The sequence below is a fragment of the Sinohyriopsis cumingii genome, chromosome 5 (assembly GCF_028554795.1).
Source record: "Sinohyriopsis cumingii isolate HCF-2022 chromosome 5, ASM2855479v2, whole genome shotgun sequence".
NCBI lineage: Eukaryota > Metazoa > Mollusca > Bivalvia > Unionida > Unionidae > Sinohyriopsis > Sinohyriopsis cumingii.
In genome coordinates, this window is record NC_142965.1 from 40,247,390 (window position 1) to 40,272,703 (window position 25,314).

The window sequence follows — 25,314 nt, forward strand, 5'->3', positions numbered from 1 at the left end:
ATCCGTGACAGTTTCTGGACCTACCTGTGTTTCAAAAATGTGCTTTCAATTCCACACAAAAGTGTCAGATGCTATTTTCAGTAGTGAGTGTTTCCAGCTTAAGGCTGTTAAAGAATTGAAATTCCATCAAGAAAAAAATGTCTCATTTTTAGTTACTAGAATAAACTCTCAAAAGATTCTATTTCATACAAAATAACTTTCATTATCCTGGCCACCCCAAACCCATACATACTCTATGTTATGTTCACCCATTTCCAGGCCGGTTCCCATTTTTCCATAGAATTAGTACCGTATGTAACTAAACACCATTAAAGGCAACGCAACGGTAATATTAACGATTTCGAAACTTGAAATCACCTAAATATTCTTTAGCTCTGTACCCATTGCAGTTCAGTTTAGACGATAAATCCTTATCGTATTTTTGTGTCTTACATCACCGTCACTGATAAAATACACGCGTGGCCTTTACTGCTGGTAGGACTTCAGGTTATTTGCCCTGTTTGGTGTATTATTCAAAACGGTTAAAGTATAAAATAATTCACGCAAACATTACTGATACTAACTCCAATTTTAAAACGCAACAAGTTTTGAATGACAAGAGGTACCTTCTCTCTTGATTAGCTCACACATATCTCCAAGTTACATGCGTACTGAGATGGGTGCAAAAACTACTTTAACTACGGTGAGAAAAATACGAACTGAATATTGAAATTTTGATGACGAATTATTTAAATTAAATTGCTTAGTTAATATACAATAAATTAGCAGTGTTGACGAGGTTAAGAAATCTTTTATCGTGATTTGATTTTTGTGTATTTCAATAACAATTCAATTCAAGCATTGGGTGACTTTGGGTGTAAATCAACAATTTGTCAACACATTACCATTGAAATGCTGCAATATGTATAACAAGGTACACACATGCCTCACTCTGTGCAAATATAGACTTTATTCTGTAAGCAAAATAAAATAATAATAATAATAAAAAAAATAACAAACAGCTCTTCGAGATTACTAACAAGCTAATGTCAAGGAACAAATCATTACCACTTCCATTACTCTGCTCTCCAGTCGACATTCCGGACATGTTTGCAAATTTCTTCCGTGACAAAGTACAAACCATTAGAGATAAGCTTGACACCACAATTTCAATTGACTAGTCGTCACCATACAGTTGGGATACAGAATTTGAGCGGCAACCATTAGCAGCATTTGAACCTGTCTCTATGGATTTCGTACGTACAATCCTGACGCAGAGTGCACCAAAGTCATGTGAACTTGAACCAATTCAAACATCCCTGATGCTTGAATGCTTAGATCCAGTATTGCCTTCACTAACTGATGTTATTAATACCTCTCTCTCATCCGGGGAATTCCCATCATTTTTCAAAACTGCCATTGTAAAGCCTCTGCTGAAGAAACCAACACTAGACCATAACGATTTAAAGAACTACCACCCAGTTTCTAATCTCCCATTCATATCAAAAATCTTAGAAAAGGTTGTTCTATCCTAGCTTGTATCTCACCTGAATTCAAACAGTCTCTTTACAATGTACAATCTGCATATCGCCCTTGCCACAGTACTGAAACTACTCTTCTAAAAGTAGTTAATGACATTCTCTCTGCGTTGGACAGCGAAAAGCTTACAGTCCTCACCCTCCTTGATTTGTCTGCAGCATTTGACACAATAGACCATGATATATTACTTCACCGTCTCCAGCATGTATTTTGCATTCATGATACAGCCTTATTGTGGTTCAATTCCTACTTGGTCAACAGGACACAAATTGTGTCTGCAAATGGAATACACTCCAGCCCAGTTGATCTATGTTGTGGTGTTCCACAGGGGTCTGTTCTTGGATCTGTTCTCTTCATTCTATACACTCAGTCGCTCTCAAGTGTCATAGATCATCATCCAGTGTCTCACCAATTGTACGCTGATGACACCCAAATATACAAATCTAGCCACCCAACTGAAGTTGATGCTACCATCCAAGGTGTAGAGAGGTGCATTTCTGAAGTGAAATCATGGATTACATGTAACAAGCTGCAGATGAATGATGAAAAACTGAGGCCATTCTGATCCCCAACACAAAGACTTTCTCATTCACATCCTTTATCTCAAACAATAAATATCAGCAACACCAACATTAAATTCACACAATGAGTACGAAACCTAGGTGTTACTCTGAACAGTACTCTCATATTGCACCAACATGTCATGAACATATGCAAGGCTGCATATCTTGAGCTGAGACGCATCAGCTCAGTTCGCAAATATTTTTTAGTTGATACCACTAAAACACTTGTGCGTTCATTAGTACTTTCAAGACTGGACTATTGTAACTCAATTCTGTCTGGTTCATCTCAATATCTGCTCCAGAAACTTCAAAAAGTTCAAAACACAGCTGCTCGGATCATACTTAGAGTACCACGATCAGAGCACACCTCCCCGCTACTCTGTACCCTACACTGACTTTCCATTCGATCCAGAATCAAACACAAAATTTGTTCTCTGTGCTACGTTTCACTGTCGGACTCTAGTCCAACATACCTATCCGACCTCACCCATGTGTACACACCAGCAATATACTTGCGCTCCTCTTCTGACAATCGTATACTAATTATTCCCACTATGAAAACAAAGTCATATGGACAGCGTTCTTTTGCATACCAGGGCCCAGCAACTTCGAATGAATTGCCCACTGAACTTAGACACAAAGACAGTGATCCCATTCAAGAGTGCTCTCAAAACTCACTTATTTCGACTGCAAGAACAAACTTAAAGACCTAATAATGTTTCCTACCTTAAATATTCTCAGCTTTTTTATGTTTTGTAATTTCATGGTGTTTGTTTTTATAATCATATCATTATATGTTTTTTATCTTATAGGTGTTAGGCGCTATACAAAGTGCTCACTATTATTATTATTATTATTTACTCAATAAAGTCTAAAATAAAACAATAAATATAACTATCGCACTCCACTTCAATTCACCCCGAATGCTACGATGTAGCATAAAACAATTGTATCGAGCCTGCCAATAAGTGGTGAACATAAATGGTGAAACTACAGTGAAAGATGGACAACTCCCATTTTAGTGCAAACATTAAACATTATCTTATAATAATATAAACTGTTGGAGCAATTATTTCATTTATGTGTTCCTCTACATCAGGAGTACTGGCATGTGGTGTTACCCGTGCCCTTTTGTTACATCTAGATAAGGTTGCGTTTTTGATCGGGTAAGTATTATAAAAGAGATATATTTTACTAGAAATATTGGTTTCCTCTTCCAATAAGTTATTATTTTTTGTGTAAGGCACGTTCTCTATATGGATATACCTGTGGGGAGGCTGAAATGGTGTATGTGCATTATGATCGGGTAAGTACTATCGAAGAGATATATTTTAATAGAAACATTGGTTTCTTCTTCAAATAGGTTACCCGATCATAGTACCTTCAATGAATAGCTAAAACGTGAAGAGAGCCTGAAGAGACCATCTCCGTTCCCCTCAGGTATGTGATACAGGTTCTAGATAACCTGTCAGGAAATAGATTCCATCAGTCGATGGGCGTATTCGAATGGGAAAAGTTTCCCATATGCAAATTCAGCTGTGGCCGTGACGCCGCGTCCTTATGATGTTGTCGAAAGACCCAGGAAAGAAAACGTTTGCACTACTGGTACCGGTGAGGCCAGACCAAAATGAGCCTTTTAGGATGAAAGATCTCTGAGATAAAAGCTGGAGCAGTGAAATCGGATCTCCATCCCACGTCATGGATACTAGCCAGGGAACAGTTGCGGTCGTATGCAATGTTTGTTTTCCTAATGTGGATCACATCTAGCAGCGATTGAGTGAACATGCAGGGATGAAGAGACCATTCATATTGTATTAGTTGCTTCCGTTGGGACAATGATTCAGACAAAACTTTAGCCAACCTAGGATATGTCGAACTTGGTCGAGGATTTTGTCGCAAAGGAAAACATTTTAGAAAATCCGAAGCAAGAAATGTTTGCCACCTTGGTTATGTTTTGTCGTTTGATATAGGTCACCACAGGACAAAAACTCTATTTCCACGTAGGTTCTCCAGCCACCAATGAAAAACTTTCGGGACGTATTTCATCTGGAGACTGGTTTTATGTAAATAATGATCCTGAGAGGGCCCCGTTGTTGATTTGCAGCCTGCAGTTTTTTGATGGTGATTTAGAGGACATTCTGGAAGCCATGTGATTGAGAAAATGAAGTCACCATTTTGCAAGTCCACATTGATTGTGTAGTGTTCTCAGTGGATGTTATTTGGAACCGGTTGTAACCCAAGAGGGTAAAATGAGTTGATTGAATACTCTTAAGATTATCGTTGTTGTCGGTGAAGGAACTCTGAGCAAAGTTGGAAGTGCGATTAACTTTGATACCGACTCGCACGAAAACCACTCCTATTGATACATATGTAGATATGGTAAATACTCCACACTCAGCAGCGAAGAACTGGAGTCTTCCCACTACCAGGATCTGTGATAAGGGGCAGGCGTGAAAATAATTTAATTTGAGATAGGGAGGGTCTCGTGGAGAGATACGTTGGAGAAAACGATCGTCTGTTGGCCTTGTTTCGTCTTGGCTAGAGTGAACTGTGTTTGTGGACGGTTGTAAATTCCGTAATAGCACTTTTCAGTTGCCTCTGTTCTAGGAATGTTTCTATGACCTTTTGTTGATTGCCTTGTAGCTGAGACTGTGAGGGATGGACAAATATATCTTTAGTGTGTTACTGCGGATTATGTCAACCTGATAATCATATTATTAAGGCTGCTAACGTAGCATGGCTTATGATGGTCTTTAAGAAAGGTAGATGTATTAATAATTGCATTTCATTCTACCTGCTATAAATTCATACCTGCTCTTACGACCATGGCCAAAGTATGTTTATGAAGTGGATCATTCTATAAACAGGCTCTAAACATGTCCGACGAGATTCATGGTAGGAAAAGGTAAGCTTTACACCGTCGATTAAAAGATCCTCATAAATATTAGATGCAACGTTGCACCCACGGTTTCAATGTTACGAATCAATTGATACGTATCCAGATGGAAAACTTGTGTGTTTTGTTTGTAGACCCGGCGACAAAAATGTTTAGGGAAGGCGTATGCGAAGAAAAACCTTCGCAGACTTTTATTACTTGGAAATGACGATGTTAGCAGCCTAAACTATCGGTAGCTTTTCAGATTGTGGAAGGCATTGAAAGTAGATTTTTCCATGGTAAATGCTTACCTGATGTTGGAAATGAAGACCACGCCGGTATTGAAGAGGAACGAGGAGGATTGAACTCCGACAGAAGTGGACGGAGACAATATTGAGTCCGAACATGTACGGCTAAATGTATATGCATTATAGTAAGCTCTATCAAGGAAAAGGAAACTTAAGAGCCAGTTTTAGTTGTTTTTGGATTAAGGTAGTGACGCCTATGCCTGTTATGCTAACCACTATGTAGTTGGAAAATAATATCGAGGATGGTTGTTCACTACATTTGCAGCACGTATGAATTAGTAGAGACCCGCTTTGGGTGACAAATACCTCAGGACGAGTGAATAGACATCTCTTGGAAACTGAGGCACCAAGTTGGATAATGTATTCCGAAAATATTTTGAGGTACTATACGGGTTAGTCGGATCCGTGAGAGAACGTATATAATCTGAAAAGCTACCTGTTGTCTATATTACACACAAACCTGAACTTGTAAAGGTACTGAAGCGACGTTATGGATACGTACGAGGTAGAAGCTACAGTATCCATTGTGAAACAATGTTACCTGTAGTAAAGGCCCAATAACGTTCTATACAGAAACAAGCAGCAATGCGTCACGTATAACTATGAGGATCATCTTAAATAAGCAGAACATTCAGATGTGGAACGGATCTAAGTAATGTCGATCACATGAATTTAATAACGGAGAGTTATCACCTATTTTATAACTTAGTTTAACTGTATTCCTCATTGAAATTGAAGCTAATCTAGAAAGCAAATCAAACTCAGACTTTCATAATTCGAGTAGATAAACATTTTATTTCCGGTTGGTCTTGCACATTAATTACGATATTCGATGATACATAGTAAACTGATAAACTTTATTCGTGAACGCACACATCAAAATCGAAAACTGGCATTTGTTGTGTCTAGATCTTTTCCTAACTAAATCATCTATCATGTAAACAGAATGTGCCAACTCACAAAATCTACTCAAAGTAAAATTAGCGTAATAGATGATTCCGGCTTTAATTTATTTGGTTTTGGAAACTACATACTTATCTTATTTTGACCCTACCCATTCTTGGTATGCATTTAGTAGTATGCTGGTGACCAATGAATATTCATGTGGATCAAATCCAGGCGTTACGCAGATTATACTAGATACACACGTGAAATTGAAGACAGTTGTGATTTAGCTAAATGGATAATAATTGACAAACGTAGGTAATGATTCTGTTTTTGGTGTGGTGAATTAAATTTCCGCCTCAATTTATGCTTCTAGAGATGCATTTGATCAAAATGAATATGAATTATTGAGTACAATGCAAACAACTATTTAAAGTATTACAACTCTGTGGTCTTAAAGTAAGTAATCGAAAAGAGTGAGAAGTAACAAGTTTATAAAATTCAACAAATTATTTATTTTCCTATAATACAAAGTGACAATCTAAAAAAAAAGAAACGTACGGTATTGTGAGCTTAATCCCATATAATTCGAGATTTATAGACATAAATCCTAATGATTAAAGTTCTAAATAAACTTTAGTGGCAATCTAAATTATATCCAACGGACTTTTATCTTAAGTCTCTATTTCCTAGAATGTTATTGTTGAGCACTTTGAATTTCTAGAGAAGGATCATTGAATTAAATAATTTGAATAAATACATTCCAGGCCAAATGAATACTGGTCTCAACATTAATACAACTAATCCTGCTTACAGCACGAATAATTAATTACTAGAAAAACAAGATTATATGGTCCTCTATCTGACATCAGGATACAATTAGAATTTTCCCTATTTGCTGATGCAAAGTTTCCTTCTGGAATGTTAATAATTGTACAAAATAAAACCTTCGTTATAACTATAAGTCTATAACTAGAATTATACTATTAAATGTTGTTGTTGTTGTTGTTGTTGTAGGGTTTAACGCCATTTTTCAGCACACGATAGGCTATACATGGCGGCCAGTATTAATGGTGGAGGAAGAACCCGGGAAATCCCCGGAAAGAACCACCGACCCTCGAGAAGCTACTGGCAAGCTTTCTCACATATCCACATTGACCGAATCCGAGACTCGAACCCATGCAGACAGAGGTGAGATGGCAGTGACCCGTAACGGAGAGCGACTATTAAATGTAATAACGACATATATACACGGCATTTCACTGGGGTTTACCAAAGTTCTAGACTCAAATTGAGATAAATATGTTCTTTACGAAACCAAAATCAGTGAATCAGATCAGGTAGAAGATGAACTTGAATTTGGACAAGGTCATATATATATATATATATATATATATATATATATATATATATATATATATATATATATATATATTGATTATGACCGGGTAGTGGAATGGCCTCAAGAAGATTATGATTATCATAATAGCTATTTTGTAATGAAAACATGAATCAAATTTTATTAAAGCTAAAAATGGGAGAAAACTAAAACAAAGTTACAATTCAAATTTAACAGTTTGATTTATAGTAATATAAAAACCATGCCTTAGTAAAACCCCAAGGGATATTGAAAATATAGGAATTAAACAAATAAGGTAAATTCGAGCATATCGGCAAATGAAAACGATAAGTATAAATATTTTAAACATTGAGCTCGGATAGTATTCGAAACGAAGAAACATCAAGAGCTCAAGACTTTACAAATGTTCAGTCATTCCTTAAGAATGCCAAGAATTTAAAATTCTTTGGCTAAAGAGAAGTGTATTGTCTTTCGTTACTTAGGTAACATAATAATCACAGTATCATTGCAAAGATCTATATGTGCATCAAAAGTCAATCGTTTTTGTCAATACTGACCATGATATTGAGAAGTCTATGACATGCATCAACATAAGAGAGGTACATTCTGATCGGGTTCTATATCTTTATTGTCAGATAACGTGCATTTGCCAGAGACATTATACGGACTCAGTGTCGTTATTCCGCAAGCTGTTGTCCATCCCTCAGAATCAGAATACCGTGTACTACAGTTTTGAGAAATATTTGTGGCGAGAGAAATGTAATATGGCTCTATCCGCAGCGTGTAGTTTCCATTACAATCAGTATGAGACTCGCACGTTGCACAGCTATTAGAAGTATTTGTTGCAATAAGTTTAGGGTATCCTGAAAAACGAAAACATATTTGTTAAATTTTTATGGCTTTTGCTTTTGGTGTGTGTGTGTGTGTGTGTGTGTGTGTGTGTGTGTGTGTATGAGAGAGAGATTTCTTAACAGCTGTTTTACTACAAGAAATAAAGGAAAGATTAAATAAGGTGCAAAAGAGCAACTAACCTAGTATTGCACAATAGAAAAAAATAATGTATGAAAGAGAAAACATAAAGAAGGTTAAAGAAGGTAGGAGGAGAAGTAAAGAAATGAAATACTACAGCGTTAAATAAACCAGTGTAGGTAAATTTCATCGCACCAACTACAGTTCCTTATTTGTTGTAAATTTACAGTTATAAGTTCATCAAAAGACCATTTCATTAAATCACGTTTGTTTTGACTGCCCATTAAAATAGATGAGACAAGGTGAGACAGTGGTACAATTAAGAAGTGTTTTATGTTTCTTGCAAAGGTTCTCAAAAGTCAAAACATACATAAACCACATATAAAATATGAGTTAAATGTACCAAAATATCTGGAGTAATATCTGTTAAAGTGTCGCTGATATAGCATTCGTATTCTTGACAAGACAGAGTCTTGCGTTTAGATTGTTCAGTGAAAAGTATTAGTCTCGCAGCTCACCTGTTCCTTCTCTATATATGCGGACTATTAGAAGATGCCTTGAACAAATTCCGAACAACATCAAGTAGATTTGATGCATTAGCTTATTTAAAATAATGTTTGACATGAATATTGCAAGTTGGCATTGACCGAACTTGTTTCTATTGGTTTTAAGTGTCACCCATGCATGTTACACTGTACCATAAACAATTAAAGTTAGAGGGCAAAATTCTGGATTAATGATGCTTTAAAATGCCAAATATTATGTAATCAGGAAATTTAAATCTCATCACACTAATAATTATGTTTCAAAGCTAGTGACTATAGAAATTTTGGTGAAGCTTCTGCTATCAAAATAGAATTCAAGTTTGTAATGGCGACATTATTCACAATTTAATGCAGAAATAACCTTATGAAAAGTAGGTTCCTAATACGCAAATTCATTATTATTCAAACCTTTAGTTTATAGAAGTTACATTCTAAAGTCGGATCTGAAAGTTTTGATGCAACCTCCAACTCAACAATGATCACTTTTACAGTGCGAGCAAGAAATGGCTTATCGAAACAATACAAGTTTTATATTTCCTATGAAACTGGTCATTAATGTGATAACAAATTTAGGTGATAAGTTCGAAAATGAATGGAGTGTCCTAAATTATTTCAAAATTTGGAATATCTTTTTAACGAAGTAAACAATATTACAGAGAATAAAAGATATGCAAGCAAGTGGATGGATATTGCCTTCGGAAATATATTATTAAAAGAACATCCAAATTCTTATAGTTCATATATAACACGAAGTAAAGAAAATAAATATGAAAAAAAACAAACAAACATCTGAATTCGGCTTGTCTGAACAGGTCATGCACTCTCAACGGTAACACAATTGTAACGGTTTCCTCAACCATTTCCGACACGCAAAGCAATGCATGACCGTTAACAGCAGAGATTGAATGACGTCATGCACACGCATTCGGTCACCCCTCACGAGTTGTTGTTGTTGTCGGGTTTAACGCCATTTTTCAGCACACGATAGGCTATACATGACGGCCAGTATTAATGTTGGGGGAAGAACCCGGGAAAACCCCGAAAAGAACCACCGATCCACGAGAAGCTACTGGCAAGCTTTCTCACATAACTACATTGGCTGAATCCGAGACTCGAACCGCCACAGACAGAGGTGAGATGGCAGTGAACCGTAACGAAGAGCGCTTTAGACCACTCGTCCCTCCCCCCACGAGTAAATATTGATAATGAACGTACGAAACAAACAAATATGATGTAATTAATATACATGAGAAGACGTCGCTAAGTAAAAGCTTGATGATTTATAAATCGTTTTATTATTGTATTAACAAAATTCTATGAATATAATTGGTCAATTATCAACATAAAACATTTTTGTTAAAACTTATTCTAAGTATTACAGTAAGGTCATAGCTATAGCATGAGGATTACAAACGGTGCAAATAGCACATATATGACAATATACATCTGGGTAAAGCAATGTTGTGGACACCCTCCACTTAAAAGAGCACATCCGCTTGCAAAAATTAAAATGTACTATACCTTGCACATTGTTGGCATCCGTCTGCATAGCCAACAATGACAACTAGGAGACTCGCAACTCACACTAAAGATTAATATTTGTCAAAAAAGTAAGAATTGTGAGATTAAACAATCATTATATCCTTGTTCGACTCAGAGTCAATGGGTCTCATGACAAAGGCAACAGTCCATACACCGCCCTAAACTTGCATGTAACTAATAATAGTTACCTCAGCAAAAGTCAATAGTTGTATAATATTGAATTCTACAAAGGGCAATAATTATATATTTTATAATTTAAGGACATTTATATTGAATTGTAAGTGCGTTGTTCACTCATATAGGTATCGAACAAGCGTAGGAGCAAATATCAAACATCATAATTACTTGGAAATTTGTATCTTGTTTCATTTGTTTTTGTAATTGCAGGCATACCTTTAATTTCCACTGTCACATTTTGCGACCGCGACTTATTCGTATCTGTGTCAGTGATCTTTATCAAGTACTTTCCCGCACTACTGCAGCGAGCCTGTGGTCCGGTTAGTGTAAGATTTCGTCCTCCCTTGTCTTGGGTATAATCAATTGCCCATCCTTTATATGTCTAGAAGAAATGACTGATTCTTATAATGATAATATTTGTGTGGTCTTAGTACGCATTAGAAATAAGCACAAGTCAATAGAAAGTATAGTTACAGCCCATTGCTGATGAATTTCTAGATACATATCGGAGAAAGATCAAATTAACTTAACTTTGATCGTGTAATGATGAGAAAAAAGAAAGGTAATTATCCCTAACAGTTATTTTACTTACATTCATCTCATTATTGTAAAAATAACGTTTAGAAAACTCTTATGAACGTCGGCTACCCAGGGAGAACCAATGCTAACTTTGACCTGCATCATGGTAAAGGCACTGCGATTTATGCACTTAATGAAGTTATGCCAAACGTCCAAGATGCCTTCGTAGATCTGTAGGAAACCATAGCATGCTCCATAACAATCACTCTAAAGTCGATACTGTTTTCGTAATCGGCCTTTACGTGACCAAGAGTGACATTGAGATCCGCGTCGGCACCTTCTGATACTATAAAATCCGGAACATAATGCAGCGACCTTTCATTAAGCAGTCTGACAACAAAAGCGAGATATTTCTGTTGCAGTTATAACAATTCTTAGGTGCCGCACTTGTCATTCGGTGGCGTTGTTTGTCTTGATGTGTAACCACAGTTGCCACCACCAGCAATAGCTGGCTCAAAAATACTGAAGATGAAGCCGAGTGTTGCGGTGATGCTGGCTATCTTCACAACCTGCTTGAGAAATATGATACGGATGCACTAGATCTGAGAACGGAGAGTCTTTCGATTTATACTTAATGCCTTAAGGTTTAGCTAATCTTTAATAATGTTTTCCCGCTTTGATTCCGTTATTTTCATGTCTTGCACGTTTCTGTCACCGAAGCAATATCTTTGTTAAGCTCACTTAGGTTTGCTTAAATGTTCATACTCTTTCAGACCGAATATATCTTTAAAGGGTAGCTGGTCGATTTTACCAAGCTGGGTGTCATGTGATGGCTTGGTGATTGTTTAAATGCCATATCTGTATCATCGGCGATGTGGGAAAGTCTTCATCTCGACCATTTTCTTTCAAACGTGTTATATCTCCGAGTTAAATCTGATTTCCATGAAAAAATATTATTTTCTCCGCCGGGATGTCGTTTTTCTTTTTCTTTCCGTTTTTAATGGTTTTTCAGCCCCAGCACAGATCGAATACTTTTGACGGTAAAATCTTCATGCAACGACGAGAGAGACAAAATCTTAATATCGCAGAGATTTGTCAACCGAGCATAATCACGATCATTCCGCACCTTCTTAGGGTGGGTAGCAGTATATTCTTCCATTTTTATCACTGTTTGAAATCGAAATAAAAATGTTTGGGCTGAGCAGGCTGGATAGGCCATTTATTTACGTCCACAAACTCAACCTATATGATAAATTAAAGGACTTCAAGGTGTTGATCCATTTACGAATATGACTAGAGCGAAAGTTTCAAACAACTTTGGGAGGAAAGAATACCCAGAAAGTTTGGAATTGCACGGTACTTACATGGTAACATAGACTTACGATATATAACTCTGCTCCAGGAATATGTTAGCAACAAATTTGAAATCTGGCGTGTTTTCCAATGCAATGAGTTCTGGACGACGTCTGTGAGGTCCTGTGGCGTACTTGTAGATACTTTCTACAAGCCAAAAGTAACATCAGGTGCTTGTCGTAGTCATTAGTTAACTGCCATTTTACCTGTCATAACTCCGAGAAACGCTTGAATTAAGCAGCACGAATGCACGAAAGCATGGTGTGTATGTGGCGTGGGTGGGTACGACATATCATTGTGCTCAACGTTATTGTGGGGCATCTTACTCATACGTTTAGTACGTCTGCGTGAAACTTAGGCATCGGATATTAATAACAGCACAAATGCCGGTTATGAACAAAAAGTTTGACTACGACAAGGTACTTGACCATTTTTTTTCGAAACAAGAAAACCCCACGACCGATGCCGAATTAAGCGAAGCGGTACAAAGGAAGAAATAGGAAAGGTGGGCCCACCTAATTTCTTTATTAGCCGGAGACGCCGTTTACAATACTTTGGGCATCATATTACTCTTTTTCAGTTGAGTATAATTGGGCGACGATAACATCAAAACACTCCATGGTCTCAATGAAGTCCTCTACGAAGCCATGAAGGCTTTCGGGAGGGCCCTCTGAGCTCTGATGACCATCCCCAGAAAATCATCTTAAGCTAATAAACTACCTTATGGAAAATCCATTTGTTGGCCACTCGCTTCCCGTATCCGGTGTGATCTATTTCAGCGCCACGGCCTGTCCATGGCGCCACTGAATGACAGTTTAACTACGCTTAAGAATTGCCAATATGGCTATAATTGTTCGCCAAATATTAGCTGGTCCAAAGAAGTGGGATGCAAGTCACGTAACGAACCAGTCGGGTTAGTGAAGAACCTGACTGATCAGAGAGTGATAAAAGAGACGGATGCCTTAAAAAATCTAGGCCAGGAGAAGGGGCGCAGAGACCTGAAGGGAAAACATCAGGCGCTAATTGCTCAGCTGCAAATCTAAAGAAAATACCCAGCCGCAAGATATCAAGTAAATTTTAAAAAGCAGCGACAAGTGCGACCCAGTAGCAAACAGCACATCATCCCAGGTGTATTAGCAAAGAGTTCGCCGAATGGCATGGATACATCACCATTGGAACATTAATACTCTGCATCTATAATGCTAGCAAAATAAAATAACAGAGACAAATGGATCACAAAGACCAAGACAAATGCAAATCTCTGCAGCCAAGAAAAGATAAACTACACCTACTAGTGACTTTGGATGATGGGAGAGACAGGAAGAATAATGAAAAGCAAACTTAATAGTAATCTAAAAACTTAAACGAATACTCATCATACTTGATAAAAAATATCACACCTGCTAAGAAAAACTTGTGTGAGGGAAAGCTGATATTTTCTGCTTGTGGCTTTGCATTAAACGATGAAAAATGAAACCGGGTCTCGGTTTGAGTTATACACGGTCGCATCTTATAGGTTTGTATAGAAAAATTTGAGTGAATTATTGCTATAGAGATCTCTGAAGTCTTGATATGAAAATAAAACTCTGTCCAAATTTCAGTCCCACATCACATGCATTCCAAAAGAAGATACAAAAAGAAGGTTTATAAGTAATTGAGACCAATTGCATTGCATAATTGAGAATATAAAATAGGTTCCGCTTCAATAGCAGATAAGCTTAAGAAAGTACTTCTTTTAATTATAAGAATTAATTAGAAATGTGTTATGAAAGGGATATTTATAAGTGATAAATACTAGAATTTTAAATGGTTTTATGGACTACCAGGACAAAACAGATCAGTCAGACTTTCTCTTATGGAATCATTTAACTTTGATAATTCTATTTGTCAGTGGTTTAGAGTATTTGCAACAAGTCCAAATGCAATGACACTAATAATTGTCATCTATATCATTTGTTTCATTTAGAGAGTGTACGTACTGTCAAGGAGACCAGTCAGCACCATACCTATTTGTGATAGAAAAGAACTACTCTTCATTGGTCTCAGGGATGACAGAAATAGTACCAGTCTCATTGATACTGGGCCAGTTAGTGTATTTGACTATTTGATGGCTGTCCACAGTCCTCAAATTCAACCATCATAACACTTGAATATTGCGAACCATTATCCGGTTTACATGTATTATAATCAAAATCCATTTGGATAGGAAGGAATAAATTCTCAGAGAGAAAAGTATGCCAGACATTGATATCATTTGATTTACTTTTTTCATTCTCTCTTGCGACTTTTAGGAACATAAATCTCTTTATATTTGTATTTCTTAGCCGTGATTCCACGGGTGCTGTGCACCGTCGATGCATAGTCTAGGCGCCGTTCACCAGTCTGGATCATGCCTGGAAGCCTGTTTACTAACATCCACATTGTCGTTTAATACCAGCTCCTCTCTGATTGCCGTTCAGACACTGCCGGCAACGGTTAACAAGCAGTTTTTCTTTGCATAATTTTTGGGGTGGTACAACAGAGAGACTTCCAGTGCTGCAAACGTCTACCCCAAATATCTCGAGGAGAAGCTATTTGGTCTGGTACTAAAGTTGGTGTTTGTGGTGTCCAAATTCTAACTTTCCTCGTCCTAGAGTTCCAGAAAATAGTCCCATTATAGGCAGGGTTAAGCACAGCAGTAGAAGCTGAACATTGTCAGAGTGGAGCCACATGTCGCATTTAGTATGCCTTTGCATTTTCCTGAAGACACTTGTGTGAACGGTTGCCAACAATGGGGGGGGGGGGGGCGGTAGGTGTTCCTTGACCTCCACATCATCTTCTCTGCTGTATGTGTTTGCCCAAAATGAGTCATGGGCCTTGTCTGAGATAACAACACATGGAGTTATTTCCTGGCTTAGTTTCTCTGGAGTCTACTAGGTTTGGCTCTGTCCCATTAGTACCTTGTCAAAGTCCTTAACACATTCGAGGCTGTTGTCACGCAGCGTATTCACTTGTCTGGGTCAGAGTCGGTAAGGTCATAAAAATGGTGCTACTCTGATAGACATGTCGTGGTAGTAGAGAACGTTAATGCTAGTAGAAGAAAACGTTTGGTCGTTAGCAAAATCGTCATAACTTGAGTATTGTATTGGCCTTTCTGTTTTTTTTCCACACAAAGCATGCATGTCTCCTAAATTCTATTCATCTTAATCTTGGCAGAGAAACTTTATGAAAAGGAGATGCTTATAGCCAGCATGAAGACCTTCAAGGATAGCCCCAACGCGCACACTGGTCATTTGCTCGCTAAATGACATATGTATGTATGTATGTATGTATGTATGTATGTATATATATATATATATATATATATATATATATATATATATATATATATATATATATATATATATATATATATATATATATATATATATATGTATCTAATATTGTATTAAATTATATTCGATGACCTGATGTTTAGATCGCCCGCCTCGGATGCGGGTGCGAACCCAGGCCAAGTCATACCAAAGACGCATACAAATGGTACTTACATCTGCCTCGCTAGGCGCTCAGCATTACGAGGTCAGTGTTAGGACTAGTCGGCCTCGTGTCAGGATAATGTGACTGGGTGGGTCATCATGTTATATGTCTGCGGCATGATGCCCAGTATGTATGTATGTATGTATGTATGTATGTATGTATGTATGTAAGGCTGTATCTAATATTGTATTGTATTATATTATATTAAATTATATTATATTTTATCATATTATATCTTATAAACCTATCCTGTTTTATTATATTTTGTCATGGTATATAAATTATTTCAGGTAAAAATTCCACGAAATATGGTTTTCTCTCTCTTGTTTGGATATATATATATATATATATATAATAGTAATTTTAATTAATTACCTCGTAAATAGAAATTCAGTAGGCTATTACTTATGTTCGAGCGTTATATTCCACTACCCTATCCAGAGTGTTCTCGTGCACCTCAAAGTCCTAACCTTATACATTATTCCATCTTTTGTGAGGATGAGTTGACGACCGACTGGGAACCAAACGACAGCTGCTGTTAATTGTTGCATGGGTTCAGTTTATGTTTGGAACGAATTTTAACCATCTTGTCAGATTGATTGCATTAGAGATAGTATGTGTGCGTGTGAATAGAGACAGAGGGAGAGATATTAATTTTGAATGTATTGCATATATTTACTACAACTCTACATGATTTTATATATATATATATATATATATATATATATATATATATATATATATATATATATATATATATATATATATATATATATATATATATATATATATAATTATAATAATAATAATAAGATATTACTTTACCTCGTTGGATAGCAATAGTAATACTGTTTCATTTGAGTGCGATGGATAGTATACACTAATGCTGATATTCTTCCCAAGGTCACTCGAAAAGTTGCAGATGATGCTGATGTTCTGACCCAACCTCGTGTCTTTGGCTGTGCAACCTGAAACGGTGATAGAACATGAATTTGGATTATTTGATCATTCTCTCTGTTATCACTGCAAAATATATGACAATTCGAAGTTCGATTGAAATATTATTATCAATTAATTATAATTGTATAGTAATATAATAATATAACAATTAAATTTGATTCCGTTTGATGTTGCTTGTAGCAAGTGTTAATCCACAGAAAACAAGTTATCTATTCTTTAATCACACAGACACACACTTCTATTAAATTTAAATTTCGCCTATAGCCACTTTGATCCGAATTCTCGTCATGATGTCGCTAAAAATGAGAATTGAAAGTGTCGTTAAAAGATCAACCAACAAGAGTTTTACACTTCGTAACTCAACCAGTGCAGCAGTGTTAATACAGTAACTGTTTCCAAATGTTAGAGTGTATCGAAGTTAACACAAATCCAATTTCAATTCAGAAACCTTTCAGAATTCTATTGTGTGTATCGAAGTTGACAAAAGTCCCAATTCAGTACCCTTTCAGAATTCCTTAGTGTGTATCAAGTTGACAAAAATCCAGTTTCAAACAACTACCCTTAATGCTTACACTAATATAACCTATTAGGATCTTATAAATATACAGCCAATGTTTCGATAGGTCACATCCAAGTGATGCAAATACGAATTATATTTAGTGATAACATGAAGCAAAAAAAAAAAAAAAAATGTTAGTTATCTCTACTGATTGAAAACGGCGGGAAAATACCAACTGCAGATCTAAAAAAAGTGACAGTGATGTAGATGCATATATTTTCTGAGTAAAACATTTTTATCATTTAACAGATCCGCCATATTTGATTAATGTCAACTGCTCCATTTATTTGTTTGCCTTCAATCTCCGGGGACGCACCTGCATCAACACTCCAGCTGCAGTGCTTGTGGGCAGTGTCTAATGATAATCAATATATGAAAAATGAGATTCTGCCCTTTTGAAACACTTTATTCAAAGAGCTGACCCTGCATCGATGAAAGGAGCAACCTTAATAATGATGTGTCGCAGCCTTTGCGACAATTGTCACAGGCAGGACAAAATGATATAATCAGGTGCATGTTGCTTGGTCACAGTCAAAGATAAGATTCGATGAAAAATGTAGAAGATGAACCATAATTAAATGTATACAATGATCATGCGTGTGCAAACAATCGATAGATTTGTTTTGAATATGGTATAATGCTGGTTAATAATCTGAACCATTTAAAAGTATCTAGCGTCAGAAAGATAATTAAAGATTTGTAATGTTTACATTACTTCCGTTTGTAGCGACATTACTGTATTTCATTGATGAGTACGTTTTCGTTAAAGTGTTGTAATTTTCTTTAATTACAATTAATCCTGCTTATGGGTAATTTCAATATTATTGTTGTTGTGGGGTTTAACGCCATTTTTCAGCACACGATAGGCTATATATGGCGGCCAGTATTAATGGTGAAGGAAGAATCCTGGAAAACCCCGGGAAGAACCACCGACCCACGAGAAGCTACTGGCAAGCTTACCCACATTGGTCGAATCCGAGACTCGAACCCACGTAGACAGAGGTGAGATGGCAGTGATCTGTAACGGAGAGCGCTTTAGACCACTCGGCCACTCGGGGCCCCAATTTCAATATTAAAGGTACGGAGCTGATTTGTTGAAATAAATACTTTTGTTTATAAAGTAAATCACTACCATTCTTCCATCCAGTGAAGACATTGCTACATATAATGTACACACACACACACATACACACAGATAGATATATATATATATATATATATATATATAGTTTGGTACCTTGACCAAGTATTCGATATTTGGAATACCTGAGATGACAGCAGATTGGTGTATATACCCATTCTATAGGTGATTGTTTTTGTTTTAGGTAATATTAAAATATTGCATAAAATAGGTTTGGTGAACAATTTTAAATTTCATTATTTCATTGTTAGAATACCAACTTCCTTTCTTTGAGAGATTCGGTGAAACTGTCATGACAAACTTTTGTACTTTAACGATATTACGTTTTGAGGCATAAACAACAACCACAGATGTTCTTAATATAGACTATGGCTAGAATAATTTATATTCAGCTGGAACTGCTTGGTTTGAATGTGACATCTGGAAAACCATCAGTATTCCACTTTCTGAAGATCATGAGAAATTCTCCTAAAGTTTAATGAGCAAAACCAAAATTAAGGCTCTATTCTTTATACAAAATATTTGGGGCATGCATAAAAAGTTGTATTTCATACACATTTATTCCCTCTCGGCTTCTCACCGTGTGTGTATCTAAATGACATCTAAAGATATACATTTAAAGAAAAGTGGAAAATTTTCAATACTATGAATGTGTTAAATACCTTAGGACATATTATATGAGAAAAAGAGAATTGTATAGGTCAAATTAATTCACATATAAATTAAAAGTTGAAATAACTCTGCTTTCTGCCTTCGATGAAGAAGTTACCTTGAAAACTGTTATAAATTAACAAACCCGGTTGTAATAGCCCTGTTTCAAACGGTTTGGAAAGTAATGAGGTTTATAATTTTGCACAACAGTATCGATAATATCCGAGCTAATCAAATGATTTTACATCACAGAAATTAAACTTCAACACACATAGAAAATGATGTAGAAGAGATTTTGGATTCTAACGGGCAACATTTTATTATGGAAGGAAGGAATTGTAAGCGATATTGGGAAATTTCAAATATTTTATATGCATATTTTAGATTACAACTTTTCAAAGGAATTTATCTGGTTAATAGTACATTGATTCTTTCCTGAAAAGAAATGTTTCAATCCATAACAAATTTTGATTTATGTGTTATTGTAGAGAAGATATTGTCAGAAATACATATTAAAAAATGGTACAAGTTATTCCTTTATTATATGATAAACGAAATCTTTGCAATTTTTCCTCAAGAAACCCACTGAGATATACAGTGTCATTATACAAATCGAGTGTTAAAGGTCCGATAAACTTACTGTCTGTAAGATTGCACGGCTTTAGAACTTTCGACTCGGGTAGACCTGAAGACGGATAACACTGGACTTTGGTTATTGTTTTTGCGAGTGCTTCGTCGATCCATCCAGAACAGTTTACATACCAGCCTTGTACATTCGTGTAATTCGTTTTGCACTTGAATGGAAGTTCGAAATCACTAACATATCCATTCTCTGAAAATTATTCATTTGTCATTAAATGACCAAAAGATTCAAGATTATTAAAATGAAAGAGAAACTTTTAAAACTTAAGTAAGAACAGAAAAGAATGTTCGAATTAAACTTTTGTTACCTCAAGAACTATAACGTCGAATCCATCAGACGGTATCACGAATGCAATAAACTTCGTTCTAAGCATAAATAAACTGTTCTCTTTCTAACATGCTCTACAAAAAGTATTAAACATCAAACTAATAGCCATCTAACTATTTAACCAATCAACTAATTACAAACTAATTAATTAATACACTAATAAGCAGTGGCAACTAATGCGGTATGTCACTAGCGGTTCGAACAATTCTTCTTTTGTTAAAATCATTCGAATTTTTTTTACTCGTTTTATCTTTTGGGTGCTCGTTGTTGAAAGTATCTGGAATTATCCAGAACTTTCATGCAAAGCAAAATCGAGCATTCTTATAGAAAAATATGGATAAATTTTACAGAAAATTATTATAGAATTAAAGTAATACATATGTTGAATATTTGGAAACTTTCGTACGCATCCTTGATTATTAATATTACTTTCAGGTTTTCGTGCGAAGTAACCCTGACGTCAATCCTTTTAGCATCGTATTACCATTCATCCTCAATAAAAGCAGCAACATCAGAATTTAATTATCAAAAACTGAAAAACATCTTTCATGAGATGTAAAGATTGTATTGTGTAGATGGTGGAAGCTCCCAATTCTCTCAGAAATATAAACTGCATACCTGCGATAGGCATGAGATTTAAAGAGCTTATATTGCAGCCGCTCCACGTGGCACAGGAAACAAAAAAATCGGTGCCGTTGCCATCGGCCGTGCAGCTAGTTGCTCTGTCGAGTATTAGGTCAACTTTGGGAAGAATACCTGTGTTTGGGAATAAATATAAAATAAAGCTAAAATAAAATATATGGAAATGTTCATTGAAAATGAAAATAAAGACGTCTCAATTTTCGAAGTTAAAGACAAGGGTGATTGAACTTTTGTTGATCTTGGTATGTAAATATATCTAGATTGAATGGAAACAGTGAAGGTTAGTATGCATGATAATGATGTCTCTTTTAATAGGGAAGGATTATTATTATTATTAGTAGTAGTATTAAGCCTTTACTTTTTCAGTACTCAAGAGCTTTTTCTTAACTTTTAATGTATACTGAGTCTTTATCTTTGTTGGAATTACTAAATTATTATCAATTTATATAAATAGTAGCGTGTTTCAAGGAGCCATTTCTATGAAGTAGAAACAGTGTCGCTTCCAACTTTGATCTTCTTAATGAAACTGTTTTCTTTATAAAAGTTGGCATTGAGGGACCTCCAAAGCAACATGACCTTTACCACAAGTTTGATTATATGTGTTTTTAAAAGCACTTACTAGACATCGCTATGGTCACATATTGTGTTACTACGACTTTCCCCGGCACTGTTAAATTTATTTGATGTGTTCCATAAGAATTGCACTGCATTTTAGGACCCCATATCTGCACCGATAATTCAGAAGACTGGTTCATCGTCCATGTTCGGTTTTCGACAAAGGTCCCCTAAAGTTGAAAGAACATGGAAGTATTGTTATTAAAACAAAACACAGAAAAAAACACAAAAAGACAATAAATGTATCTAAGCATTCAACATTATTTAAGACAACTGCAAAGAGTTAAATAAAATAATATCAAGCAAGGTTTCTAATCTGCGAATTCCGTAAAAGCAGCAACTTTAACATTATTTTGGAATCAAGGAAAATATATACATCTACTGTTATAATGAAAACTGCACGATTTGACCCAATACTTCAAAAGTAACTCAAAAGGCTACAGTGATCGTGAACGTCTCATAAAAGGACATCACCAGTTCCAGGTCTTTCAACTGAGTTCTTTTATGCATAAGGCTGTTAAAGTTATCGATAGGTATTCTCAACCAAAACTATAATTACTGCAAATGGTTGTTTTTGTACGTTTATCAATTTCTGCAATTAATCAAACATGAGAATTAAACTGACGGACGCAATTCGTGAGTATCAATATGTCTACAAATTTATACAAAGCTTTGATCATTAATTAAAAGACTGTTTTCCTTTTGATTCTACTTCCTCCCATTTACCTTTTTAATTTTTATTTCCACATCGAAATATGCCGATAATGTTTCATCATTTTATTTAAGTATATACCTTTACAAAGTACTATCCTGTTTTAGTTTGAGGGAAATCACTAACATTCAATAGCCGCAAACATTTCTTTAAACATTAAAAGTGTAAAAGTAACAGTTTCTAGAAACGTTTTGACAAGAAATGTTTATTCATTGTGATTCAGCTAAATTAAATGACCATACATATAATATTATCTTACAGGTTTCTATCAAATTAGAAGAAAACGAAAATCTTTAAACAGCAACATATAAATAACGTTTTATTCTATGTTAAAACAGTTTTAACGAAAAGTTAACCTTCAGGGAACAGTTAAAGTAAAGACACGTCAGACTTCACCCAAAATATCGTATCATATTATATAAAGTTACAATAATTGGTAATTGCTACTTACAAATCTCAGATACACGGGTGTGCTTCCGACTTTCGGGGTAGTTACTGCGATGGTCAGATTGTTTGATTTATAGTCGTTCAGTTCACAATTGATTACGAGGTTGTCCATAAGAGGAATCTCCACTTTGGAACTACACACTGGCGCTGGAGTTATTGGTTAAAAATTAATCAAATATTTGCAAACAAATTATGAAAGAACATTAACTTAGACCCAAATATTTGGTGTCTGAGGGTATTAGCAATTCACGGGCTCAAAAGAGGCATTCAAAGTTGATAACTCTTTTTAATTTGAAAGTATGTTTGTAAATGTGTTAGTCTGTCATTTGGCATGTATGTATGTATGCATCCATGTATGTATGTATGTATGTATGTATGTATGCATGTATGTAAAAACTGATAGTTAAATGTAAATATAAACAATGAATAAAAATATAAAATATCAGGAAAACTACAAGGAAACTATATCTTTATATTCATCTGAGCATAATTGGGTAGAAAGAAATGTATGTAGGTATATATATAGGCAGGTAGGTAGATAGGAGTGAGTGAGGAAGGAGGGTGGTAAATTTGAATGATTAGATAGATTGCTGTATTACCCTTTTTCTGAGCTGAAAAAAGAGAAGCATTGAATTTATTTTGATGTAACGTATCATTAACACGATTCTCGTAATAAATTAACGTAATGTACATAAATTAAGAAACTGTTCATTGAATATCAAAATTTGATTATTCAAATCTTATTGCTCCACAATGTATTGTACTCCTCTGAGGGCAAACTTTAGTGAATGTATGAAAAGAAAACTAGCTATTGGTTATAATAATAGTCATCTTTTTCTATTAAACCTTCCAAGATCGAACAGTGTATCCAACAGGTCTGTAAGTTATAACGCATTCAGTTTTGATGAAGTAATTAGATATTATGTGTTCTCAATGATTGCAAGAAAATTTTATAGTACGAATTGTATCTTGAAATATCTGCGGAACTGTGATATTCATTTAAATTCTCGTATTATAAGTAGATGAAAAAATTATTCTTTAAATATAATATAAAATTTCATTCTTAACAATGCCAGACAGTCCACTGTTGTTGATGTGTCTGCATAATTGTATACAAGATATTTACGATCTTTTATGTTTAAAATATTTTTTACTGAATATCTATATTTTAGATGTATGGACTATGTATTCAGAAATAAAGATTTCTTATCTTACATTATCTTAATTATACATCAGGTTACTTTACAAAAGATAAAAAAGACTCATGTAGGTGATGAAACATACCTCTTTAAAAAGCATAATGTACAATTCATTTATTTAGGTTGGTTACCACGTGACATGTTTAGAAATGTAATATGTTCTTGGCACTAAGCTGTATAGTCGTCATCGATGTAGAAGATGCAGAACGGAGAGATTTTTTTCTTGGATGTTATATATATATAATTGTTACATATATTTTATTTAATTTAACTATTTATAAGTTTTAAAATCTTGTTATTTTCAATTCATTATCTGTCAAAATAATGTAGTTTGTTTACTAGGAACTTGATATTTTTTCAGATAATAGTTTGAGCTTGACTCTTAAGTCGTAAACACCTAAAGCTGACCTAGTTCCCGACCTTTATTTACAAATTAGTGAGAGAAGTAAACAACGTTTTATTTTTATCTTATTCTTAGAGTAAAATGATTTGTTTGTTGTCAAGGTCAAACTGGGACAACGTGCTTTTATACTTAAATACTTCTCGAAGGTTCTAGAAAGTTGATCCTCATCCGGGAATTGTTTTGCGTTTCGAGTTACTGTATCATCATCGTTTACATAGAATTTTCTCAGTCTGGGCTTAAAGCACTTGATGTCAAGGTGTTCGTTTGTTTGTGACCAGTTTGGGGAATTACATTTTAATGTTTATTCGAATTATTTGGATTTTTAAGGATAATTCTTTTTCCTATAAAAATTTGAGCGCTCATACAGAACTCTTGGACACAGACATTTCATTAATTCAATCACTGGATTATTGTTTGTGAATAACACAGAACTGTAGACATTCCTACACCACAAAGGATACAGTATACGTCACCGCCTTCCATCTTGGATTCTTCGTCGGGACTAAAACGTGAATTCATTAGAACATTTAATTCCTAGGACTTCTAAAACTTAATGCATGGATTATTCTTGGTTTATTTTTGGATTTGCTTCTTAAAACCGTATGTTCTTGGGTTTTTTCTCTCCATTTTTACAGTATTTTTCCAGAAGAAACAAAATTGTTACATTTTTCAAAGCTTGTTGTTTTCACTTTTTCTTTTGTTACTGTTTATTCGAGTCTAAACACGTAACATAAGAATATATATATATATATATATATATATATATATATATATATATATATATATATATATATATATATATATCTTCAATTAGTTCATTGTGACTCACAATAAATGCACATAATTATCCCACAGATATGACGAAAGGTCATTTAATATCTAATA

General features: G+C 35.1%; 2 protein-coding genes across 5 annotated transcripts in view; both read right to left on the reverse strand.

Moving 5' to 3' along the window:
• Positions 1-6,640: 6,640 nt before the first annotated feature.
• Positions 6,641-22,963, reverse strand: LOC149798996 (uncharacterized). Its single transcript, XM_089957926.1, has 7 exons — positions 22,832-22,963; positions 21,673-21,838; positions 21,030-21,167; positions 20,082-20,273; positions 16,956-17,098; positions 10,959-11,124; positions 6,641-8,372 (listed from the first exon to the last, which is right to left on the reverse strand). Exons 1-7 carry the CDS (start codon positions 22,937-22,939, stop codon positions 8,095-8,097), a joined length of 1,191 nt encoding a protein of 396 aa, XP_089814052.1. The 5' UTR covers positions 22,940-22,963; the 3' UTR covers positions 6,641-8,094.
• Positions 22,964-23,275: 312 nt separating this feature from the next.
• LOC149798997 (uncharacterized) overlaps positions 23,276-25,314 on the reverse strand; it is a 181,034-nt gene continuing 178,995 nt past the window's right edge. For all 4 annotated transcript variants that reach the window (XM_089957932.1, XM_089957933.1, XM_089957934.1 and 1 more), the window contains exon 8: positions 23,276-23,438. In XM_089957932.1, coding sequence (XP_089814058.1) covers positions 23,290-23,438 — 149 coding nt within the window. In that variant the 3' untranslated portion in view covers positions 23,276-23,289. The remainder of the gene's footprint in view (positions 23,439-25,314) is intronic.

Excerpts from the sequence above, each read along its gene's own strand:
- LOC149798996 (XM_089957926.1), bottom strand. The coding sequence starts at position 22,939 with ATGGACAACCTCGTAATCAATTGTGAACTGAACGACTATAAATCAAAC. Across the intron at positions 21,839-22,831 it reads CACCCGTGTATCTGAGATTT|GGGACCTTTGTCGAAAACCG; the intron begins GTAAGTAGCAAT and ends TTTCAACTTTAG. Across the intron at positions 20,274-21,029 it reads AAATCTCATGCCTATCGCAG|AGAATGGATATGTTAGTGAT; the intron begins GTATGCAGTTTA and ends AATAATTTTCAG.